Source organism: Chroicocephalus ridibundus, chromosome 23 (assembly GCF_963924245.1).
Source record: "Chroicocephalus ridibundus chromosome 23, bChrRid1.1, whole genome shotgun sequence".
Taxonomy (NCBI): domain Eukaryota; kingdom Metazoa; phylum Chordata; class Aves; order Charadriiformes; family Laridae; genus Chroicocephalus; species Chroicocephalus ridibundus.
In genome coordinates, this window is record NC_086306.1 from 5,970,298 (window position 1) to 5,989,117 (window position 18,820).

An 18,820-nucleotide genomic window follows, 5' to 3' on the forward strand; every position below is an offset into this window, starting at 1 on the left:
ATAAAATAAATGCACTTGGAAATCTGGTATGTGTTTGTACATAGTAGATTTATGGCTCTGGAGGCTTCCAGAGAGACGCAGCCTTTCATTCCCTTCCTTATTGGAACAGATCATATTGCAGAGTTTAAAGGGCTCTGGAGTTGTGATTTATTTGAAGGGAGAAACGAGGGAAATCCAAATATCTGTTCCCTGGCTCAGATCATCCCGTAACTCCCCGGCCAAGGGGACGGATCTGCACCTCCTCCACAGCTTTTTTTTATTTTTTCCCTCCTGTCGCTTACATTATCCCGCTCTAAATATATCACCGAGACAGGGCTGACTCCTGACCTGGGCTTCAGCACCTCGCCGAGGCTTCCCCAGCCCTTCCCGGAATCCCACAAATAAATCACCCTCCTGGAGCCCTTTCCAAGCTCCTTCACGCCACTCGCGGGACGGGACCCCTGTGAGGACGGTCGCTGCCTTGATCCAGAGCGGAGATCGGGGCAGAGATCTCGTTTTTATCTCCGGGATCGGGTGATAAATGCACGCCACGGGTCCCTGGTCCCTTTCGAGGGAGCCCTTTCCCCCCGGGCAGAGGAGAGCACAGCCGCTTGGATCCGGGTCAGGATTTGTGCCTGAAAGCCTTTTTCATGCATTTTCTAACCCACAGGCCCAGCCTTTTCTAACCCACAGGACCCGCCGATGGGGGGATGATGCTGCGGCTCCTGCGTCCAAGTGGGACCGTGCCCCGGGCTGGGAATGCCGGGGCCGCTTCCCTCCCAGCGTTGCGGAGGAAAGTCAGGTTTTGCCCCTCTCAGAGGTTTCCTGCGCCCCTGGGACAAAGCACCTCGACGACTGTTGCGAGGACGACCGGAGCCTCACCGCGATGGCTCGACACTCAGTGCTGCTGTGGTGCATCCCAGCGCCGTCCCAGTGGTTCCCATCGTCAGGACCAGGGTGAGACTGTCCCCCCCAGCCCAAAACCGGCCATTTTCTAAAGCATTTAGCTTCAGATATTCTGCATTTTGCAGGCAGGAACTCTCTGGGTTTTGGTGCAAAACCCCTCCTGCTCCTTCCTTAACCCCGGGTACCTCTGGGACGTTTGGGAATGAGCAGTTTGGGCTCCACCAGCAGCGTCCATCCATCCCCGTGCCGTGTCGGGAGCCCCATGGAGGAGATTTCTCTTCTCCTCCGCCGTGACCATCTTGGCTGCGGGGCAGACGAAGGAAGGGAAGGAGGTTTCCAGCCCGGGGGGTACCCAGCTCTGCCGGCCGCTCTCCTCCTCCCACCCCAGCTCCACCGTGGCTTCCCCAGCCCGTGTTTTTCGTGGGTATTTGCCCCCCCTGCGCACAGACGGGCTCTGTTTGCCATTAGCTCCCCCTCCTCTGCACTAGGAGCCGAGCCGAGTGCTAATTCTCACGCATGTTTCGGGTAAATCTACTTTCTTTCCCGGGATGAATTGTGGTTTCCAAGCGCCATTAATCATTTCCCTTTAGAAAACAGCGTCGGGGGGTGGACGGGGCCGGGGGCCGGGGGGGAGGGCTGGAAACATTGCTCCTTTTTTTACTGGGAGGATGACCTGGCACGCTGGCACCCGGCCACGGGGCTGGCGTCTGCGGGACGGCGTGGAGCACGGAGCGGAGCCTCGGCGTGAGCTCCCCTCCGCTGTGCCGGGATGGCGGCGGTGGCTCCCACCAGGACCATCCCCCCACCCTGAGGACGAACCCCCCTCCCCGTCCCTGAGGTTAGGGGCGAGCAAGAGGATGGAGGAGGGAGAGGAAGACGCTGCCGAATTGCCACGCGTTTTACCCTCTTCGCCGGGGGAAGAGCTTGTTTGCGCCGTGAGAGTGCGGTGATGGCAGAGACGGTGGCGATGGCCGCCCCTGTTCTCCGCGTGCCCCTCGAAATGCCCAGAACATGAAATCGGGAGCCTCCGCTTAACGCCCACCAGTGGGGCTCGGGTGGGCAGGGGGTCACGGGCAACCTCTGCTGGCCCAATGGTAGCCAGGGTGCGGAGCTGCCCCGGGCACGTGTGAACGGTTTCCTCCTCCCCAGCTCAGGACTGTCAGAGGATGATTAATGGCCAACGCCGCACAACTGCCTTGATTGCCAAGTGCTGTATTGTTAGCGCTGACATGTAACGAGCCCGGACATACCTTAACACAATTCTGCACCGTAATCTGCAAATAACGTTCGATAGACTTAATTTGTTAAGTATTTCCCCCCTCAGAGTGCCTCCCCCACCTCCTTTCCCTTTCAAAGCCATGTCAGAGCGCCAGGGGTCCGGCCGAGCCCCCCGCAGCGCCCCAGCTCTCGCCGGGGACGTCCCTTGCTGGGCTCACCCGCTCCTTTAGGTTTTGGATAGGGAACAGCTTTTGCTCCAGAAGCGAAACAAAAAAAAAATCAACTTTTTATACATTTTCAACCCTGTGCAGATTCGGTCCCCCACTGCCACCGCACTCCGGTGGGAGCTGCAGTAGTTACTGGTAATTTTGGGGTTCTGCCAGACAACTTTGGGGCTCCCCAGGCCAATACGCAGGTCGCCACCCCAGCCGGCAGCCGGGTGAGGGGCCCCTCGCACCCAGAGCGGCTCCGGGGGAAAAGCCCTGGGAAAAGCGGTGAGTTACAGCAGCAGCGAGCGCTCACAGAGCAGGATTTGTCCTTGAGGCACTTTACAAACACGGTATGAAATAGTTACTGGGCATCCCAGTCAGCCAGCGCCCGGTTTGCCTTTGGGAGCAGCTTCCCCAGGAGCGGCCGAGCCGGGGAGGCGAGCGGGGCCGTGCCAGAGGGAGCACCGATGGGTGGGGATGGGGTGGGTTGGGATGGGGATGGGATGGGGATGGGGATGGAGATGGGGATGGGGACGGGGATGAGGTGGGGAAAGGATGGAAATGGGGATGGGGTTGGGATAGGGATAGGATGGGATGAGGACAGGATGAGGATGGAATGGGATAGGGATGGAGATGGGATGGGGATGGCATGGGACGGAGTGGGATGGGGATGGGATGGGGATGGGGATGGAGATGGGGATGGAGATGGGGATGGGGATGAGGTGGGGAAAGGATGGAAATGGGGATGGGGCTGGGATAGGGATAGGATGGGATGAGGACAGGATGAGGATGGAATGGGATAGGGATGGAGATGGGATGGGGATGGCATGGGATGGAGTGGGATAGGGATGGGGATGGGACGGGGACAGGGATGGGGAAAGGATGGAAACGGGGATGGAGACAACGATGAGGATGGGATGGGGATGGGATGGAAATGGGGACGGGAGTAGGAATGGGGGCAGGAGTAGGAATGGGGATGCGGACAGAGACAGGGACGGAATGGGGATGGGGACAGAGACAGGGATGGGGATGGAGGCGGGAATAGGGATGGGGACGGGAGTGGCGAGCAACAGCTTTCCACCCCACTGCTCCGGCTGCGCTCGGAGGTAACCTTAAACGCCGAAGCAGGAGCCGTGGGGACAGAGTTTTTCCACCCCTATTCACAACTGTCAGGCGGTGATTAATGGCCAACAGGCTCGAAATTGCCTTTATTGCCAGCCCGGCATTGTTACTTGTGACAGCTAATGAGGTTAGACAGACTTTTACACAGCGCTTTACGCCGGTCCCGGCGGAGCAGCCCCAGGGGGTTCGGTGCCCCGGGCGGGGGGACCCCCCCGTTCCCCAGCAGTGACCGAGCCCGGGCACGTACCGGGGAGGGGGTTGCCCACCCGCTGGCCCCGGGAGCGGCCCCCGCCGCAGGCTGGGACCACGGCGTTCAGGAGAGCGCTCCCAGCCCTTCCAACTCCTCTCAACTCACTTCGCAGTAAAACCCGCGAGACATTTTTATACGGGCTGCGCTGCAGCGGGGCGGGGAGCGACGGGGCAGGGATGAAAAAGTTTTCAAGTGCCGGAGAGAAGTGGGTGTAATAAACCATTTGTTCATATAAAAAAAGCCCGTGCTGTTAAAAACCAGAGAGCTGCGGCACAGACACACCGAATGTTCCTGGCCCCAGGTCCAGAAGTAATGATTTTCTTGCCCCCCCCCCCCCTTTTTTTTTTTTTTTCAGGATTATTACAAATAATATTTACCTTTGTGCTAGTTCACATCTTGATGCTGTTAAACACGTGGCCACAGCTGGTTTCCCATTCAGGGTAATGATATAGCGCCGATGTTATGAAGCAAAACCTCGCCTGCGAGCCAGAACACCCCACATTTAAAAATCTATTACTTTTCAATATTATATGAATGTATTTTGCTTCAGCTCAGAGCAATTTCCTAGTTTACCCTTATTAAACTGAGAGGGGGCTGAGCAGAGGTTCTTGATTTATGAAACACATACTAGATTCATTAAAACCTTTAAAGATTTAATACATTTTATCAAGGTCTTAAATCTGGGCAAGCGTTTTTTTAAAAAAAAAAGACCCTAATACAGGGTGTATTTCATCTCTGGCGCCCTTTTGCGCTTATTTAAGAGCTGTAAAATTTGGATTGACAAATATCGCGGATATTTCATTCCTTATTTCTAAACGGCGCTGAATCCTCCTGACAGGTTTGTTATATATAACCCTCGGAGATCTATCAAGTGTAAAGATCAAATTATTCTCTTTTATTGACATTTTATTCCTCTCTCCCGTGTTTTTTAAGTCCCCTTCAACAATTACAGAGGTGGAAGATTTAATATGGTTTTTTGCCAGGCCTGTGACTTTTCCCATTATTGCCCCTCAAACAAGGACCAAAGGGGGATCGGGGGGGTCGGTGGTGGGGGGCTGTGTCGGAGCCCACCCCACTGGCCATGAGGGGCCAGTGCCAGCCCCCACGCGCGAGCCAGAGGTCAGTGCAGGGGAGAACCGTCTGTGGGTGCCTTCCCGGGCTCATTGCCACCCGGAGCACCCCGCCCTGTCGCCTTCCCGCTCTCCCCCCGCCCCAACCTCAGAGCGGGGCCCCGGGGGTGCGGTGTCCCCCAAAAACCGGCGCAGGGGTGGCGCTGGCGGGTCTCGAACCCGCAGACCTGAGTCTGCCGCGCCTACACCGCCCCCTGGCGGGGCGCCGCCGCGCCGGAAGGGGGCGGTCGCGCGGTGATGACGTCAGGGCGGCGCCGCCCGGGAGAGGCGCCGCCGCCGCCGCCGCCGCCGAGCGCCGGGCATGGCCCAGCTGGGCGCCATCGCGGCGCTCTCCTTCAGCTTCCTCGCCGCCGCCTTCCTCTCCGCCATCCACAAGATCGAGGAGGGCCATATCGGCGTCTATTACCGGTGAGGCGGGGCCCGCGGCCTCCCCCCGCCTCGGCGGGCCCCCCGGCAGGCCGCCGCCTCTCACGGGCCTCTCTTTCCTTCCGCAGCGGCGGGGCCTTGCTGACCTCCACCAGCGGGCCCGGCTTCCACCTCATGCTGCCCTTCATCACGTCCTACAAGTCGGTGCAGGTGCTGCCGGGCCGCCGCCCGCCGGGAGGAGGAGGGGGGGTCCTGCGGCGGGGGGCGGGTCGGGCTCGGCGGGTCTCCCCCGGGGTGGGGGGGCGAGGGCCGCTGTGGTAAAGGCCGGCGTCGCGGGGTCGGGGCAGCGTGTGCTTGTGGTCGGTACCGGGGGAGAAGCGGCTGTGGGGACCAGGGACCGGGCGAGGCAGGTCGGACTCCTGCTTTTAGCGCTTTCCCCGGGGGGTGCGAGGGGGAGGCGCGGGCGGAGGCTGGTGCCTGGTTCTGAGGCTGGTAAGCACCGAGGATTTGCGCAGGGAAAAGCCTGTCTCTTAAGCCTCTTTTCATAAATGTCTCTTCAGACCACGCTGCAGACAGATGAGGTGAAAAATGTCCCTTGTGGTACCAGGTGAGGTGTTCAGCTCAGCTATTACCGCCCCCCCCCCCCCCCCCCCCAGTCCTTCATTTCTGCTAGAAACCTTTCAGTCCTTTCCCTTTTCCCCCACTGCTTGCCCCAGCCTGCTTTAAAACGTGTACATTTGTTTTCACGGGCGGGATTTCCCACCCCCCCCGAAATTGGTGAAAGGCTCTGTGTGGCGCTGCTCAAGCTGATGAGCGCTGCTGGGGTGGTGTATGTGCACCCATCCTCAGGGTCTGCACTGGGTTTTCCAAGCCTGGGCCCACGTTCCGTGATCCAGTTTCTGGAGAAGTGTAATTGAAGCTGGGAACCTGGTGCAAGCGGGGGGTTGCCGGAGTGCCGCAGCCGTGCTCCACAGCCCGGTGTGGGACCCGCGCTCAGCCCGCTAGAGGGGAGTGTCCTCCACTCAGAGCTGCCTGGCTCCACAGGCCTGCAGCAAGCTTCATTTTTGTTCTTAATCTTTTTCTTCCTTTTGCAGTGGAGGAGTGATGATTTATTTTGACAGAATTGAGGTGGTGAATTTCCTCATCCAGAGTGCAGGTGAGTTCTTCCCCTGTGAACTGCAGTCCGGGGTTGTTGGTGCTCCTGCTCGTGTGAGATGAGGTGAAGGGGTTGTGCGTGGCTGGGCTTTGATTTGGAGCTGGGGCGTACCCTGGCATTCCCCTGTGTGCCTTACAAAGCCCCGTACTTACTGGGTGGAAACTTTGAACCAGCTCTCCCAGACATTTTATGTGTTTCTTATTTTTTCTGCGTACTTGTTCTGTGCTGCTAGTTGCTTCACTAATACCCAATACCATCCATTGCTTTTATAATTCGTATTATTACAGCCCCACTGGGCTTTATGCTTCAGTGAAGACCTGTTGATTTGAATAACGAGGTGTGCAAGAGGTAGGGGAGACAGGGTGGCTGTGAGCTGCCTCTGAGGCCCAAGGAGAATGACCTTTTTTTCAAATTCTTCAATTTTTTTAACGTTCTGTTGGTTACAAGTGTGGTATAACTGCCTAGCTCACTGGTGGCGTGCTTGGACACCTCTGTTCTATGCTAGCTGCCCTTCCCTTGTGTGTAGACCACCCAGTGTGTATTCTGCAGCTCGGACGCAACCCATGCGTATTTGCAGATAGAAGGCTGTTATTAGTTAGATGTCCTTTTGTTTACAAAGCATGTGACAGAATATCAGTTACGGTGTTGTGAAATGCTAGCAATAAATAAAATTCCCCTGAACAAACTATTTGTTTGTGGTGCAGGCTTCTCTTGTGTGTGGATTCCTCATTTCAGATTGGCGCTGCAACTCTCGTTGTGACTGAGCTATAAGCTTTTCACTGCAAGCACTCAGCCCAACGCAAGACACCCCTCCGGTTTCTCTTCTTCTTTTGTAGTCTATGACATAGTGAAGAACTACACCGCGGACTATGACAAAGCTCTCATCTTCAACAAGATTCACCATGAGCTGAACCAGTTCTGCAGTGTCCACACGCTGCAGGAGGTCTACATTGAGCTGTTCGGTGAGCTGCCCCTCTGACCTTTCGCTGTTGGGTTGGTGGCTCCTTGAGTGGTGTTTCTGATGGTTATTTGCATGGTCTGTGGGTGCAGAAGTCACTTCCCCCAGCTGATGGGCTTTTTTACCTATTAATCCAGTGCTTGCTCTGTTTGGAATCAGGATTGTTAACCAGCTACCGTCATTTACTCCTTGTTATTTTTTGGTGCTGAGTGCTTCAGTATGTTCTAACAAAAAATCCAAACCTGCCAGTAGTAGTGGAGGGCTTTAGGGGAGGGAGCAGTAATTCTGCACCATTATTTGTGTGTTTAGCAAATGTGACTTGTTGAATCAGTCACGGGGTTTGCTAGTCCAGATGGAAAAGCCAGTCTTCTGCTCTTTGCTGTTACGAAAAGTGTGAGCCAGCACTCCCTGACCTGTGGGTGTGATTAGCTTTGTGTCACGCACATGGCTGCGGTGCCCAGGCACTGGGAGTGAGTGCTGGGAAACAGGGCTGCTTGGCAAGGGTCTGCTGACCTTCAGGCCGCTGGGAAATCAGACAGCACAGATGCTGGGAGAACACATCGCAAGAGACTGTCTAAAGAAAAGTGGTGGTTTCTTGGTAGACACAGACCAGTCGCTGCCAGTGCTGAGTGTTTTGTTTATGGCTTTGGACTGACAAGAAATCCCTTCCAGTGTTTCAGCACTACAGCTGTGCTGACTGCGGGCAAAGTGTTGCTGTGGGTTGCAAAGTGTGGGTGGTTTTGGACCCCAAATGGACAGAATTTGTGTCTGAAAGAACGTGGTGTTTGCAAACTCCTGTTCTCTGTTCAAACTGGGCTGTCCAAGAAGCCTGGCTTTCTGCTTTCTGACAGGCCTCTGTGCAAGATGCAGAACTGGGGCTCGGTTCCCCTCCAGATCCTTTACGGGACTGCTGGCGGGTGTACTGATTCTTTGCCGATGGAGTCTCCAGATGTCAGCAGCTGCTGACGACAACTGCTTGAAATGGACTCAAAGCCACTGATTTGCACAGAAGGAACTTGTATAAACTCCCGTGTAACTCTTTGTTTGAGCTGAAAGTTTTCTGGCTCGGGAGTTCTGCAATGGGGCACAGCCCATTTGGAGCAGACTTAGGTCATTCTCTGCCCCCGCATCTGCAGGCAGGTGCAGGAAACTGATAACAGCTGTTTCCTAAACTCCTGGCTGAACTTCATTATGAGCGTGAGTTCCAGATAGCTAAACTGGGACCAAAGCAAATAATCAAGGAGTGCGATGTGATCACTTTCAAGGCCATTACATTTTTATTTTCCCTTTGTGCTTCTCAGCAGGCCCCAACTGGGAACACTGCTGTCCTTAGAGCCTTTCACCAAAGCAGGGTTTTGGTTTATATTTCCTTTTGAAATTTTTTAGCTATGTTGGAGTTAACTGTTATCCATTGAGCCAAACAGACATTACCGATGATTTTGTTGCAGCCTATTAAAATAACTGATGCAACCATTTCACATTTCTGCCTTTCCATTTTCTTTGTCTCCTGCTGGCACAGATACAGTTCCTAATCAGTCACGATTTAGCTGGACCGTGTTACTCAAGGATCTAGTTGGGAAGATACCAATGGGGAAGTGGGTTAGAGCACAGATTCTTTATCGCAAAGATGCTACTTCTGGCTGGGAGAGATTCCAAACTGCGGGTTATGGGAAACTGGGAAGAGTTTCACTTTATGCCTGCCATGTTCCTGGGGTCTGTCCCCAGTGTTTGGCACTGGTCAATGCTGCTTGACATGCTGAGAGAGACGGGAACCTGCCTCGGGGTCAGGGATGGCTTTTCTCAGCCCAGCACTCCTACATCAAACTTACATTTGTACTTACTTTCCAGGAATAAGAAATCTGAGCCATTCCAGCTAGTTCTGTATGTGTTGACAGCAATCTGCTTTGTGGGGTTTTTAGTTACCTTTTTTTTCTTTTCCCCAATCAGATCAGATTGATGAAAACCTTAAACTGGCCTTGCAGCAAGACCTAACTACCATGGCCCCTGGATTAATTATACAGGTAATCAGGATTGCACTTTGAGATGTCTGAGGTGCAGATCATAAGGAGGGGGAAGGGCTACAAGGAAATACGAAGCTGTGAAACTCTTTTAGAAAATTGCTTTATAACACAGACTTGGTTTAACTTGAGGAATGAGAACAGTATCCTTTCCATCCCCTCTTAGCTTTGATGTGTTGGGTTTCTTTTGGTGTTATTCTGGGTACTGGTTTACCCAGGTTATAATCTCCTGTCATGTCAGGAGATCATTCAGTTCTAGTTTGCTCTGTGGGGTTTGGACCTGGTCACAATTTCTGCAGCATGTGAAAGCTTTGTGTGGCAGAGCACGCCCGCGGTGTTAGCTCCCCCTCCCTCTGCAGCCTCAGGGACCGTTTGGCTTTTGATTGTTGGCTGCTTGCCTATGTTTTCTTCGGTCTCTCTTTCCAGGCAGTTCGAGTTACAAAGCCGAACATCCCTGAAACGATCCGGAGGAATTATGAGCTCATGTAAGTGCCCGAGACTTGCACCTTTGTGTTACCAAAAAGAATCGGTCATCCAGATTAATGTGTTTTCACAGCAGGCAGTGATCAGAGTGCCCTCTGCCAGGCCTGCTCTCAGCCTCGTGCTGCCGCTCAGAAAGGGTCTGGTGAGGCTGCACCAGATGAGCACGTGTCTGTCGCTGTAAGTGGCTGGGGGGTCGCTGCTGAGTTAAAGGTATTTCTCCATTTTGAACACTTGAGCACAGAAATTATTTGGCCAGGGGCTCCTTCCCCTTGACACTGGCCCTATTTTAAAGAGGCCTCCCAGAGTGTGTGAGTGAGTGGCAGGTGGATAGATTCCACCCTTAATCCTGTTGTTTGACTAGGATGGAGAAACTGTTGATTCAACGGGCTGAAGACTTGCAAATCTTTGAAATAACTTTCTTTACTAGCACTTGACATACTGATCCCTTTTCAATGCTCTGAGCCAGCTGCCTTTTCTTGCACTTGGTCATTCAGAACTGCTTATATTCTCGGAGCGCTCTGCCAGCAGAGTCTGTGTAGGCCAGAATAAGATCCCTCTCGTCCATTTTGCTTCCCTAGCATTTCATGTGACCTTTTGGTATCGTGGTAAGTCACACGCGGTATGGTCATGGTAGGCAGAATCCCAAATGAGCCTGTTGCCATAAATACAGCAGGATATGTGTTGAGAGAGACTTGTTCTTGACTCTAATCTCTCTTCCCTGATTGGGAGCGGGAGCAGAGTATTTTATTTATGTACATGCTTTTAAAGTGTCTTGGTCTATGTACAAAGCAGTAAGATAGGCAAGGCTTTAGCAGGTAAAATGCACAGAGCCATTGGATTGAATGAATGGTGATTTCAAAGCTGTATACTTCCAAATGAAGAAGAATAACCATCTGTGAGGGCAAGGCTTTTACAGGATTTTAATTTCTTATTTTGTTTAAATAATTTCCTCATTAACAGTAGCCCGAAAAACTTAGATGTGTATGGTCTGTGACCTGCCTTCTGTAAAAGGCATTATGGCAGCCTGCAAAGAGTAGCAGGGACTCTTTCATACTGACTTGGCTGAAGAGTCTTCCTGCTATGGAGGGGAGGAAAAGACACTTTGGTATAGGAAAAAAGCTCTGTGTGTGCAGGTCTGTGTCTTCATTTTGCTGATTGCTGCCTGCCCTAAACACGTGCTCGAAGGAGGACTGAGCCAACAGTTCATCCTGGAGATGCGGGAGGTCACTCCAGTTAGCTCATGTTTTGTAACTGGCTTCTTCTGGCTCACTAGGGAGAGCGAGAAGACAAAGCTGCTGATTGCAGCACAGAAGCAGAAGGTGGTGGAGAAGGAAGCAGAGACAGAAAGGAAGAAAGCCCTCATTGGTCTGTATATCTTTACTTGAAGGCAATAACTATAGGGGGTGTGGTGGGATAGACAGCAAAAAGAACCCAGACATTGGGCAGGGATGCACCTGGTTCACTGTTGGGTGATCTCTCTGCTGTGTCTGTGTGCTGCTGATCTGAAACTCGTCCAGAGAAACTCAAAAGAGTTTTTTTTCAGGTGGTTTCTAGCTTTGCCCACAAATGTAGACTGATGCCTTCTGAAGGGTGAAAATTCTTCCCACAATCTATTTCCACCAGAACGGGGTGGTGAGGACTTCCATGGGTGAAGTTGCTTCTGGCATTAGGAAGACTGTGCGAAGATAACGTGGATATGTTCTTTTTCATTTCAGAGGCAGAAAAAGTTGCACAAGTTGCCGAAATAACTTATGGACAGAAAGTGATGGAAAAGGAAACAGAGAAGCGAATTTCAGAGATTGAAGGTGAGTGAGCTTTCCAATAAGTAAATGGATTGTGGTGAATTTTATCTAAAGATCCTGAAGCAGTTCACCATGGAGTTAAGTAGTTCTTGAAGTGTGTGTATTGACTGTTCTTCAAGCTGACATTCACAGGGGTGAAGTTACTGGTCTGAAGTCTTTCATTTTAGCCCATGTATGTGGTACCTTGTGTTGCATTGCAGTTCTGAATAAATGTGTCTGAATATGCCGATTCTCCCAACAATTTCACAGCCGTTTTTGCAGTGGAGTTTCTGCAGAGGATAGCAGAAGGCATTCGGAATACTTGGGCAATGACAACGTTAGTGAAGCTTGACTACAGATTCTTAGGTGATTCTTCATATAACATGAGTGCAGGAAGTAACAGTTGTCAAAAGTACAGAGGAAGAGGATGGCAGGCTGGTGTCTTCCTAAAAGAAGTAGTGCTAGGTTTTGGATAACGGCTGCAGACTCTCACAGAGAAGTGAGTGCATCCTAAAACATTACTGTGCAGTCTTGTGGGGGCAGCCACAGCTCTAGATGATCAGCAGTAGGGTAGACTTGCAGAAGCCTTCTATCCTTTTCTTGCTTAGGATTCTTCTAGAACCTTTCTCTTTCTTGGAGGGAAGAAGAGGTACGCAGATTTAGCTTTAGTTTTTTTCTGTAGTGTGAAATCTTAGAAAACAAAGTCTGGCTATTACACACTCTGCAACAGCAGGGGTTTGTTACAAGCTTCCAACTCCTAAAGGTTGAGAGAAGGGGAGGGGGAGCTGCTTCTTTTGAAAATGCGTTTTGCTGTAACCAATAAATCTGTAATCTCTCTGTTTAGTTTGCATTTTTGCTTTTCCATCCTCCTTTAGTTTTGCAGCTAATACTTTTAGGAAGGAGCATTGACCGGAGGCAGGAATTGGAATGTTTCTTTGCCGGCTGTGCTGCTTGAAACTCTTTCTCAAGGTGGTCCTTCTAGGCGGTTGTGCTGTTCAGTTCAGAAGATGTCCCCACCCACCTGATATGATGCTTTGTCGAGGCAATTCCAGGCCATGGAAAGGGCTCTGTGTTTCCAGCTCAGAGCGGCAAGGCCCGATTTTCAATTACATTCATTATAGGCCCTGTCAGGTTCTGCAGAACGCCGCGGAGGAGCCAATTAAGAGTTTTACAGATCAGCAGCTTCTCATTAAGAAGCTCTTCACAGAAATACAATGGTTTTTATTTCTTATAAATGTGTGTCACCAAGTGTCAGGCCTTCAGTTCAGCTCTGTGCTGGCAGAGGATTCCATCTCTCTCGTTATTTCTTTTCTGGGACCACTCTTTTTAGCCAAAAAAGAGGAAGTTGCAGGCCAAACTGTCCAATTGCTTACATGATTTTTAAGTGTAGCAGCTCGCAGGACTCCCTGCTAGTATAGATAAACAAATGGTTTATCCAGCTGTGCAGCTCTCAAATTCAGACTGGCATGTATTACGATTGTGTGGCTCCCTGTCGTAGAAGGAATGTCAAGAGATCACATCAAACCAGGCAGATGAAACTCATCTTAGCCTTAACACGGTGGCCTGATATCACATCGTTATCATTGACAGATAAAAAGTCAGAAAGAAAAAACAGTGCAGTACAGAAAGGAGAATTGTTTCTTTCCTTAAATGTCTTTGCTAGGAGCCAGGGAATCTCGGTATCCTGCAGATTTAGACCCTTTACAAAATTGTTGATATTGCAGAGAAACAGCTCTCTGACATCTGTCCAAGGGGCAGAGCCTGGAAAGGTTAAAATCGCCTGCCTCTATGTGCCAGAACCTTAACCTCAATATCCCAGACAAAATCCCATCTGGGGAATTGCATTCACAGTCACAGACTTCATCTGTAGAGCAGTCTGCTGTGCTGTTCTTGGAGTCCTGTGCAAATGTCGTGGGTAAATACCGCTTTTTCAGTGGAACAGTTGCTGTGTTTTCAGCACGAGAGTTAGTGGCTGGCTAAAGAAGAAAGAGTGTTCTCAGCCCGCATGACAGGGGTAGTAATAAAAACCTTATGTTTGTAAAATGCTTTGAGGTCTTCAGTTGCAGATGCAATTTACTTAATGCTATCATCCTGCAGCATTTTAGATGTAAATTGAGATCCCATTTCTGGGTTTCCCATGTTGTTCCCTCTTCCCCTTGTTTTATCCCATACAGTTTAGATTGGGTACTGGCCACTTTAAAAAGTTTCCAGCTGCAAATGGTGCTTACATGGCTGGAAATCTGAATATGATAGCATGTGTTTTCTTCCAGATGCTGCATTTCTTGCAAGAGAGAAGGCAAGAGCTGATGCCGAATGCTACACTGCTATGAAAGTAGCCGAGGCTAACAAGGTATTGTTATTTCCTTACGCTGTGCCTTGAAGCAGGGCTCCTTACATTAGGCTGTATAGAAACACTCAGCAAAAGAGACAGCTGTGATTATTGTTCGTTTGTTGTGTCTCATGAAGTCAAAAAGAAAAAAAAAAGCTATCTTCTCTCAGAAAACTTTTCATTGAGACTGAAACAATTAGATCCTTATTTGCAAATTCATTTTCTTCTCTGGACAAATGAATTTATGTCAGGATATGTGAAATATCTGGTCATCTCTGGAGACAGCTCTGCTAATGGGGCCGTGGCTCCCTCTGTAGATAGAATATCAGTTTCAGTGTTGCCCTTTCACGCTGTTGTAATCAGAAATGTCGATTCATTCCAGTCTGCAAGCTGGCGAGCAGTCAAAGCAGGGAGATCTCTAGAGTGACAGGCAGGCTTAGAGTAAACAAGTGTTCAGGTAAAGAACTCATCTTATACACCAAACCAATCATAATTAGCCTGGCAAAGCCTTGGTCCTGCAAAAGGGAAAAAAGAAACCAAACGCAAAACCCCCTAGAAATGGAGAAATTATATGGATAGAACTGCCAGGCTTGTTATTGCCTACAGCATGTTCCCAGGACATCCCAGCAGGAAGGCTTTCTGTTTTGTAAGGGTCAGTGAGAATGGACAGAGGTCTGGGATGTTTGTGCACAAGTTCTGTCCCAGTTATTCTATCCTCCCTTTTATAATGTCATTATTCTGAACGAATGAGCTCTGCTCTCCGAAACAGACTCGTCAATCTGCTCTCTGGAAAAAAGCCAGTTGTATTTTTCTTTCCAGTAGCTTGCATTGAGAGGGCTTTCAGTGAGTTATGTGCTTTCGAGCATCTCCATCTCTGGTACGTTTGGATTGAACATTTCCCCAGCTGCTTCCATCACTTTCTCATTTTGCCATTTAGTCACTGGGATTTAGAGCTTCACTTAGACATACTGAAAGAGAGCCTTCTCCTGGGCGCTCCGTCTTTTCAGCTGAAGAGAGGATGAGCATGCCTGCTAGTCTTGTGGAAAAGGAGATGCCTCGTATGCTCATGACAGAAATTTGCTTTTGACTGAATCAGAGCTGTTGGTGATCGGTTTTCCTTTTGTGCAGCTGAAATTAACTCCTGAGTACTTGCAGCTGATGAAATACAAGGCTATCGCAGCAAACAGCAAGATATATTTTGGCAAAGATATTCCCAACATGTTCATGGACTATGCAGGAAGCCAGACCAAATTTGCAGAGGGACTGGCAGAAGGAATCCAAGAAGAGGATGGGGCAGGAGCCAGTGAGGACACAAAACTACTTCATAACGTCAACTGAAAAGAAAGATTTCTATTCGTTTTATATCAGAAGAAGTATGAACTGGGAAGTTCCTTTTTGTTTTCCCCCTTTCCTGTACTGAAAAAGATGAATCAGACTTAATCCTTTCAATCTTTTGTATGACAATGAGACACAAAGACTTTGGTATTTATGGGGTGTTTTTTCTGGTAACTTCTAAGCAGCCATCTCCAAGTATGTCCTCTAGATGCACCTCTCCCCGCTCATGGACATGCAGTCCAAATTATTCTGGAGAGGCTAGCTAGACTATCTGTTTGGCAGCCAGCTTAGATTGGTACGTAATTTTGGATTGAGGTGGTTTGTAGCAGTTGGAAGAAAAGAAATTTTGAGGTTTTGGAGGGAGGGGAATTGCTGCTACGGCTTGATTTGTGGGTGTTTTTTCTTGTTGGAAATTTCAAGTACTTTATTTCAAACCCCTTTTAAAAAAGGTGCTAGACTTTTTGTGCACTACATGTGTCTGCTTGAAGGCCCGGACCTTGTCCAAACGGCAGGTTGCTGCTCATTGTGTGGGGTGCTGGGACGGTTTAACAGCCTGTGCGCAGGCTTTGGGCCCATCCTGAGCGTGGGCTGCAGCAAATGCACGAAACTACCTTCGACTGAGGTCTGAGCCGATGTGTTTTGCCTTGGTAGGGCAGCTGAGACCACGTGCACAGTGAGGTACAGAAGTTCAGCTGAAATCCTGCAGGTTGCCTAGTTACCATGGGGGGGGGATCTAAGCCTTAGACCAGGTGTCACGCAGGTAGTGGCCCAAACTCTTCATTTTCTGCATTTTAACACTGCTTTGATTTCCATTTGTCATATTTGGGGAGGGCGGAGGGGAGTCTGTGTTTTGAGGCCTTTCCCAGCAGTTTAGCTGCTAGGCGAGGGCTGTGGGTGGGCTGATGGAGGCACTGTCCTGCCAGTGGATAATTGGACTTGATTTTCAGTGAAACCAGACTGCAAGCGTGGTACTTGTCACAGTCATCATAGTTAGAAAAACTAGGGAGAAAAGAATTTTTGTCTCAGGGACCCTGACTTCGCAAAAGGCCTTGCTGGTGAGTAACTGCTTGAATGACTAGTCCCATGGTCATTACCGTACGTTACCTGCCTCTGCAAGACCAACTGGATTTCAGTGTTTACAGTGTCTTATTAGAAAGAGGACATTCAGGTATACTGAAATGAACGGAACCGAGTTACTGTTGGGTTCGGTTGGCTTTTTCTTCTGAATAGACCTCGCAAAAGGAAGCTTTCCTAGTAGCAAAGGACATAAAACATCATACTGAAAAGTCACAGGGCAAAGAAAAGAATCTCTGGACTGTCCAAAGATAAATTTTCCTTTTTTGCTCAGAACGATGCTATATGATGTACCTTTCATTTCAGAAAACTTCACATACCAGATGCAAAGAGGCAGTAGGGTTTTGTTTTACAGTCATGCAAAACTTGAGGGGGTGTTAAAGACAAAAGTTCAGGCCTAGAGAGAACATTTTTTTTCCTCTCCCTAATCCATCTGCCACTTGGCAGAAGAGCCTGTTTATTAATTGCTGTTATAATTTGCGGCCAACACACTAATATGAGATGATGCCAGTGTAAGTGCTAACTTAGTTGTCAGAGACCAGCCTATTGCATTTACAATCTTGTGCCCTAAACGCTTGCTACCGACTACACTTGGTCTCACTCTTCAGTGTTTTAAATACACATTAGTCTTTTTAATAAGGCAGTCACACTAAGATAGAAATCTGATGAATTTCAGCTGCTGGTTCCAGTATTTTTACTTCAGTTTTCTTTTTCCTGTTAGCAGAGTGACTATTCATAATGAAAATGCAAAATAAAAGCTAAATGTCAGTTTCTGCTGGAGAAAAGTCCCATCTCCTATGTGACGTCTTTGTATTTGTTGGAAAATAGGAGCTAAGGGAAGTTCCATCTCCAGACCTATGCACTACATTAGACAACACAGCCGTCAAAAAATTGCATCAATAGGCAGGCTGTAATATTACTGACTTTTATAAATGGGTCTCTGCAGGAAGATTATGAACAGGGAGTAGCAGAAACTTAGGAATGAGGTAATAGTATCTAAACCTTTGAGGGTGATCTCATTTGTGTGATTGTTCTACATTGATGTTAGTTCCACTAGTAACTAAAACCTACTTTTTACGCAAGTATTTTTCACTAACGAAGAGACCCAAATAAGCCAAAAAGGTATTATCAAGTATGTCTTTGTATGACTTCACAGTAAGACAGTAGTTTGGAATAAATAGGTCTTAATGATTTTTTTTTAATTGAAAACATTACTGCTAAAGTATTCCTGTAATTTAAATTGTGATAACAATAAAAAGGCAAAAACAAAGTTGAAATCTTACCAGTCTTCACAAGTCAAAACCCACTGTTGCTTTTTCATTCAGGTTTCTTCATTCTATGTATAATTTCCTTAATTTTCCAGAGTAGATCTGTCACTACATGTAAATCTTTATTCCATGTATCTCTTTAACTGGCATTTTGTTCTAATTTCCATAATCTGAAATCTTGAAATGAAGATCTGAATTTTTAAAACCACTCTGTATAACAAACAAAGTACAGGTTTGTGGCACTGCTGATACCTGAGAATTGCTGGCGGGAGCACGGTAATGCTTTACCAGTACGGTCTTTGATGATCTTATGTATTGAATTAAAAGCCTTTTTATTTTGGTATTTGCTATGACAATAAAATGGCCTTCAATTTTAATATCGGTCTCTTTTTTTTTTTTTTTTTTTAATGGATAACCTTTAACACAAGGTGTAGGTATATTTGCAGGGGAAGGTTTACCGGGGTGACACCAAGGCTGCTGCTGCTCCAGGGGGAGTGTGTGGAGCTGCGGGGTGCTGCAGATGGGTGCTGTGCTGGCAGGAACACGCCTGTCCTGTTGCGCGCTGCCAGCTCTGCCTTTCCAGTGGGCAGGAGATAGAAAACCAGAGCTCCGGCTGAAGAAGAGGGGCAGAGGTGTCTGTGTCGGCTGCCACAAGCATCTTTTGGCTCAAATTGGTGAAAAATACATGAACGGAGACTTCAGTGGCAAGTATCTAGGATTTGGTACAGTTTGCAGAAAATCATTGTCATGTTTTGCAAGACAAAGGGCAGGAACCTTCTGGGTATTTCTAAACAGCTGTGTAAATACTGCTGTTGCTCAGAATACGGGGAGGGAGAGTTAAGTTCTGCGTGTTAAGGCAAATATTTTAGCTAATGGGTTCCAGCTGGCGGTCTCCCATTCTTTCCATCCCACTCGCCTCGATAAAGGCTGGCATTGTCCGCAGCACCGGGGCCTCCCTGGCTGTGGTGGGTGCGTGGTGGGGTCCTTCCTGGTGCGGCCACCCGGCCTTCATGGCTCCAGCGGGGCCTGCCGAGAAAGTGCTGTCGCCTGCCTTTCTTTTTATGAAGGTTTCTTTCTGAAATGTACACCCTAGCGAGACTGCTCTTCACAGGGGTGGGAAAAATGTGAATTTTTTTGAGGGTGGGGTGTGGCTTTTCTTGTCCTCGCCCGTTGAACCGACGAGGCTGCTGGGTTTTCTCTCCAGTCGTGAGGGCCCAGGGTTTCTGGAGATGCTGTCC

The 18,820-nt window shown here is 49.3% G+C and overlaps 1 protein-coding gene across 1 annotated transcript; it reads left to right on the top strand.

Moving 5' to 3' along the window:
• Positions 1-5,035: 5,035 nt before the first annotated feature.
• On the top strand, positions 5,036-17,959 carry ERLIN2 (ER lipid raft associated 2). Its single transcript, XM_063358485.1, has 11 exons — positions 5,036-5,222; positions 5,309-5,390; positions 5,741-5,787; positions 6,275-6,336; positions 7,173-7,298; positions 9,242-9,315; positions 9,739-9,797; positions 11,069-11,160; positions 11,511-11,600; positions 13,847-13,926; positions 15,034-17,959. The coding sequence occupies exons 1-11, from the start codon at positions 5,116-5,118 to the stop codon at positions 15,241-15,243; spliced, it is 1,029 nt and encodes a 342-aa protein (XP_063214555.1). The 5' UTR covers positions 5,036-5,115; the 3' UTR covers positions 15,244-17,959.
• Positions 17,960-18,820: the final 861 nt, after the last annotated feature.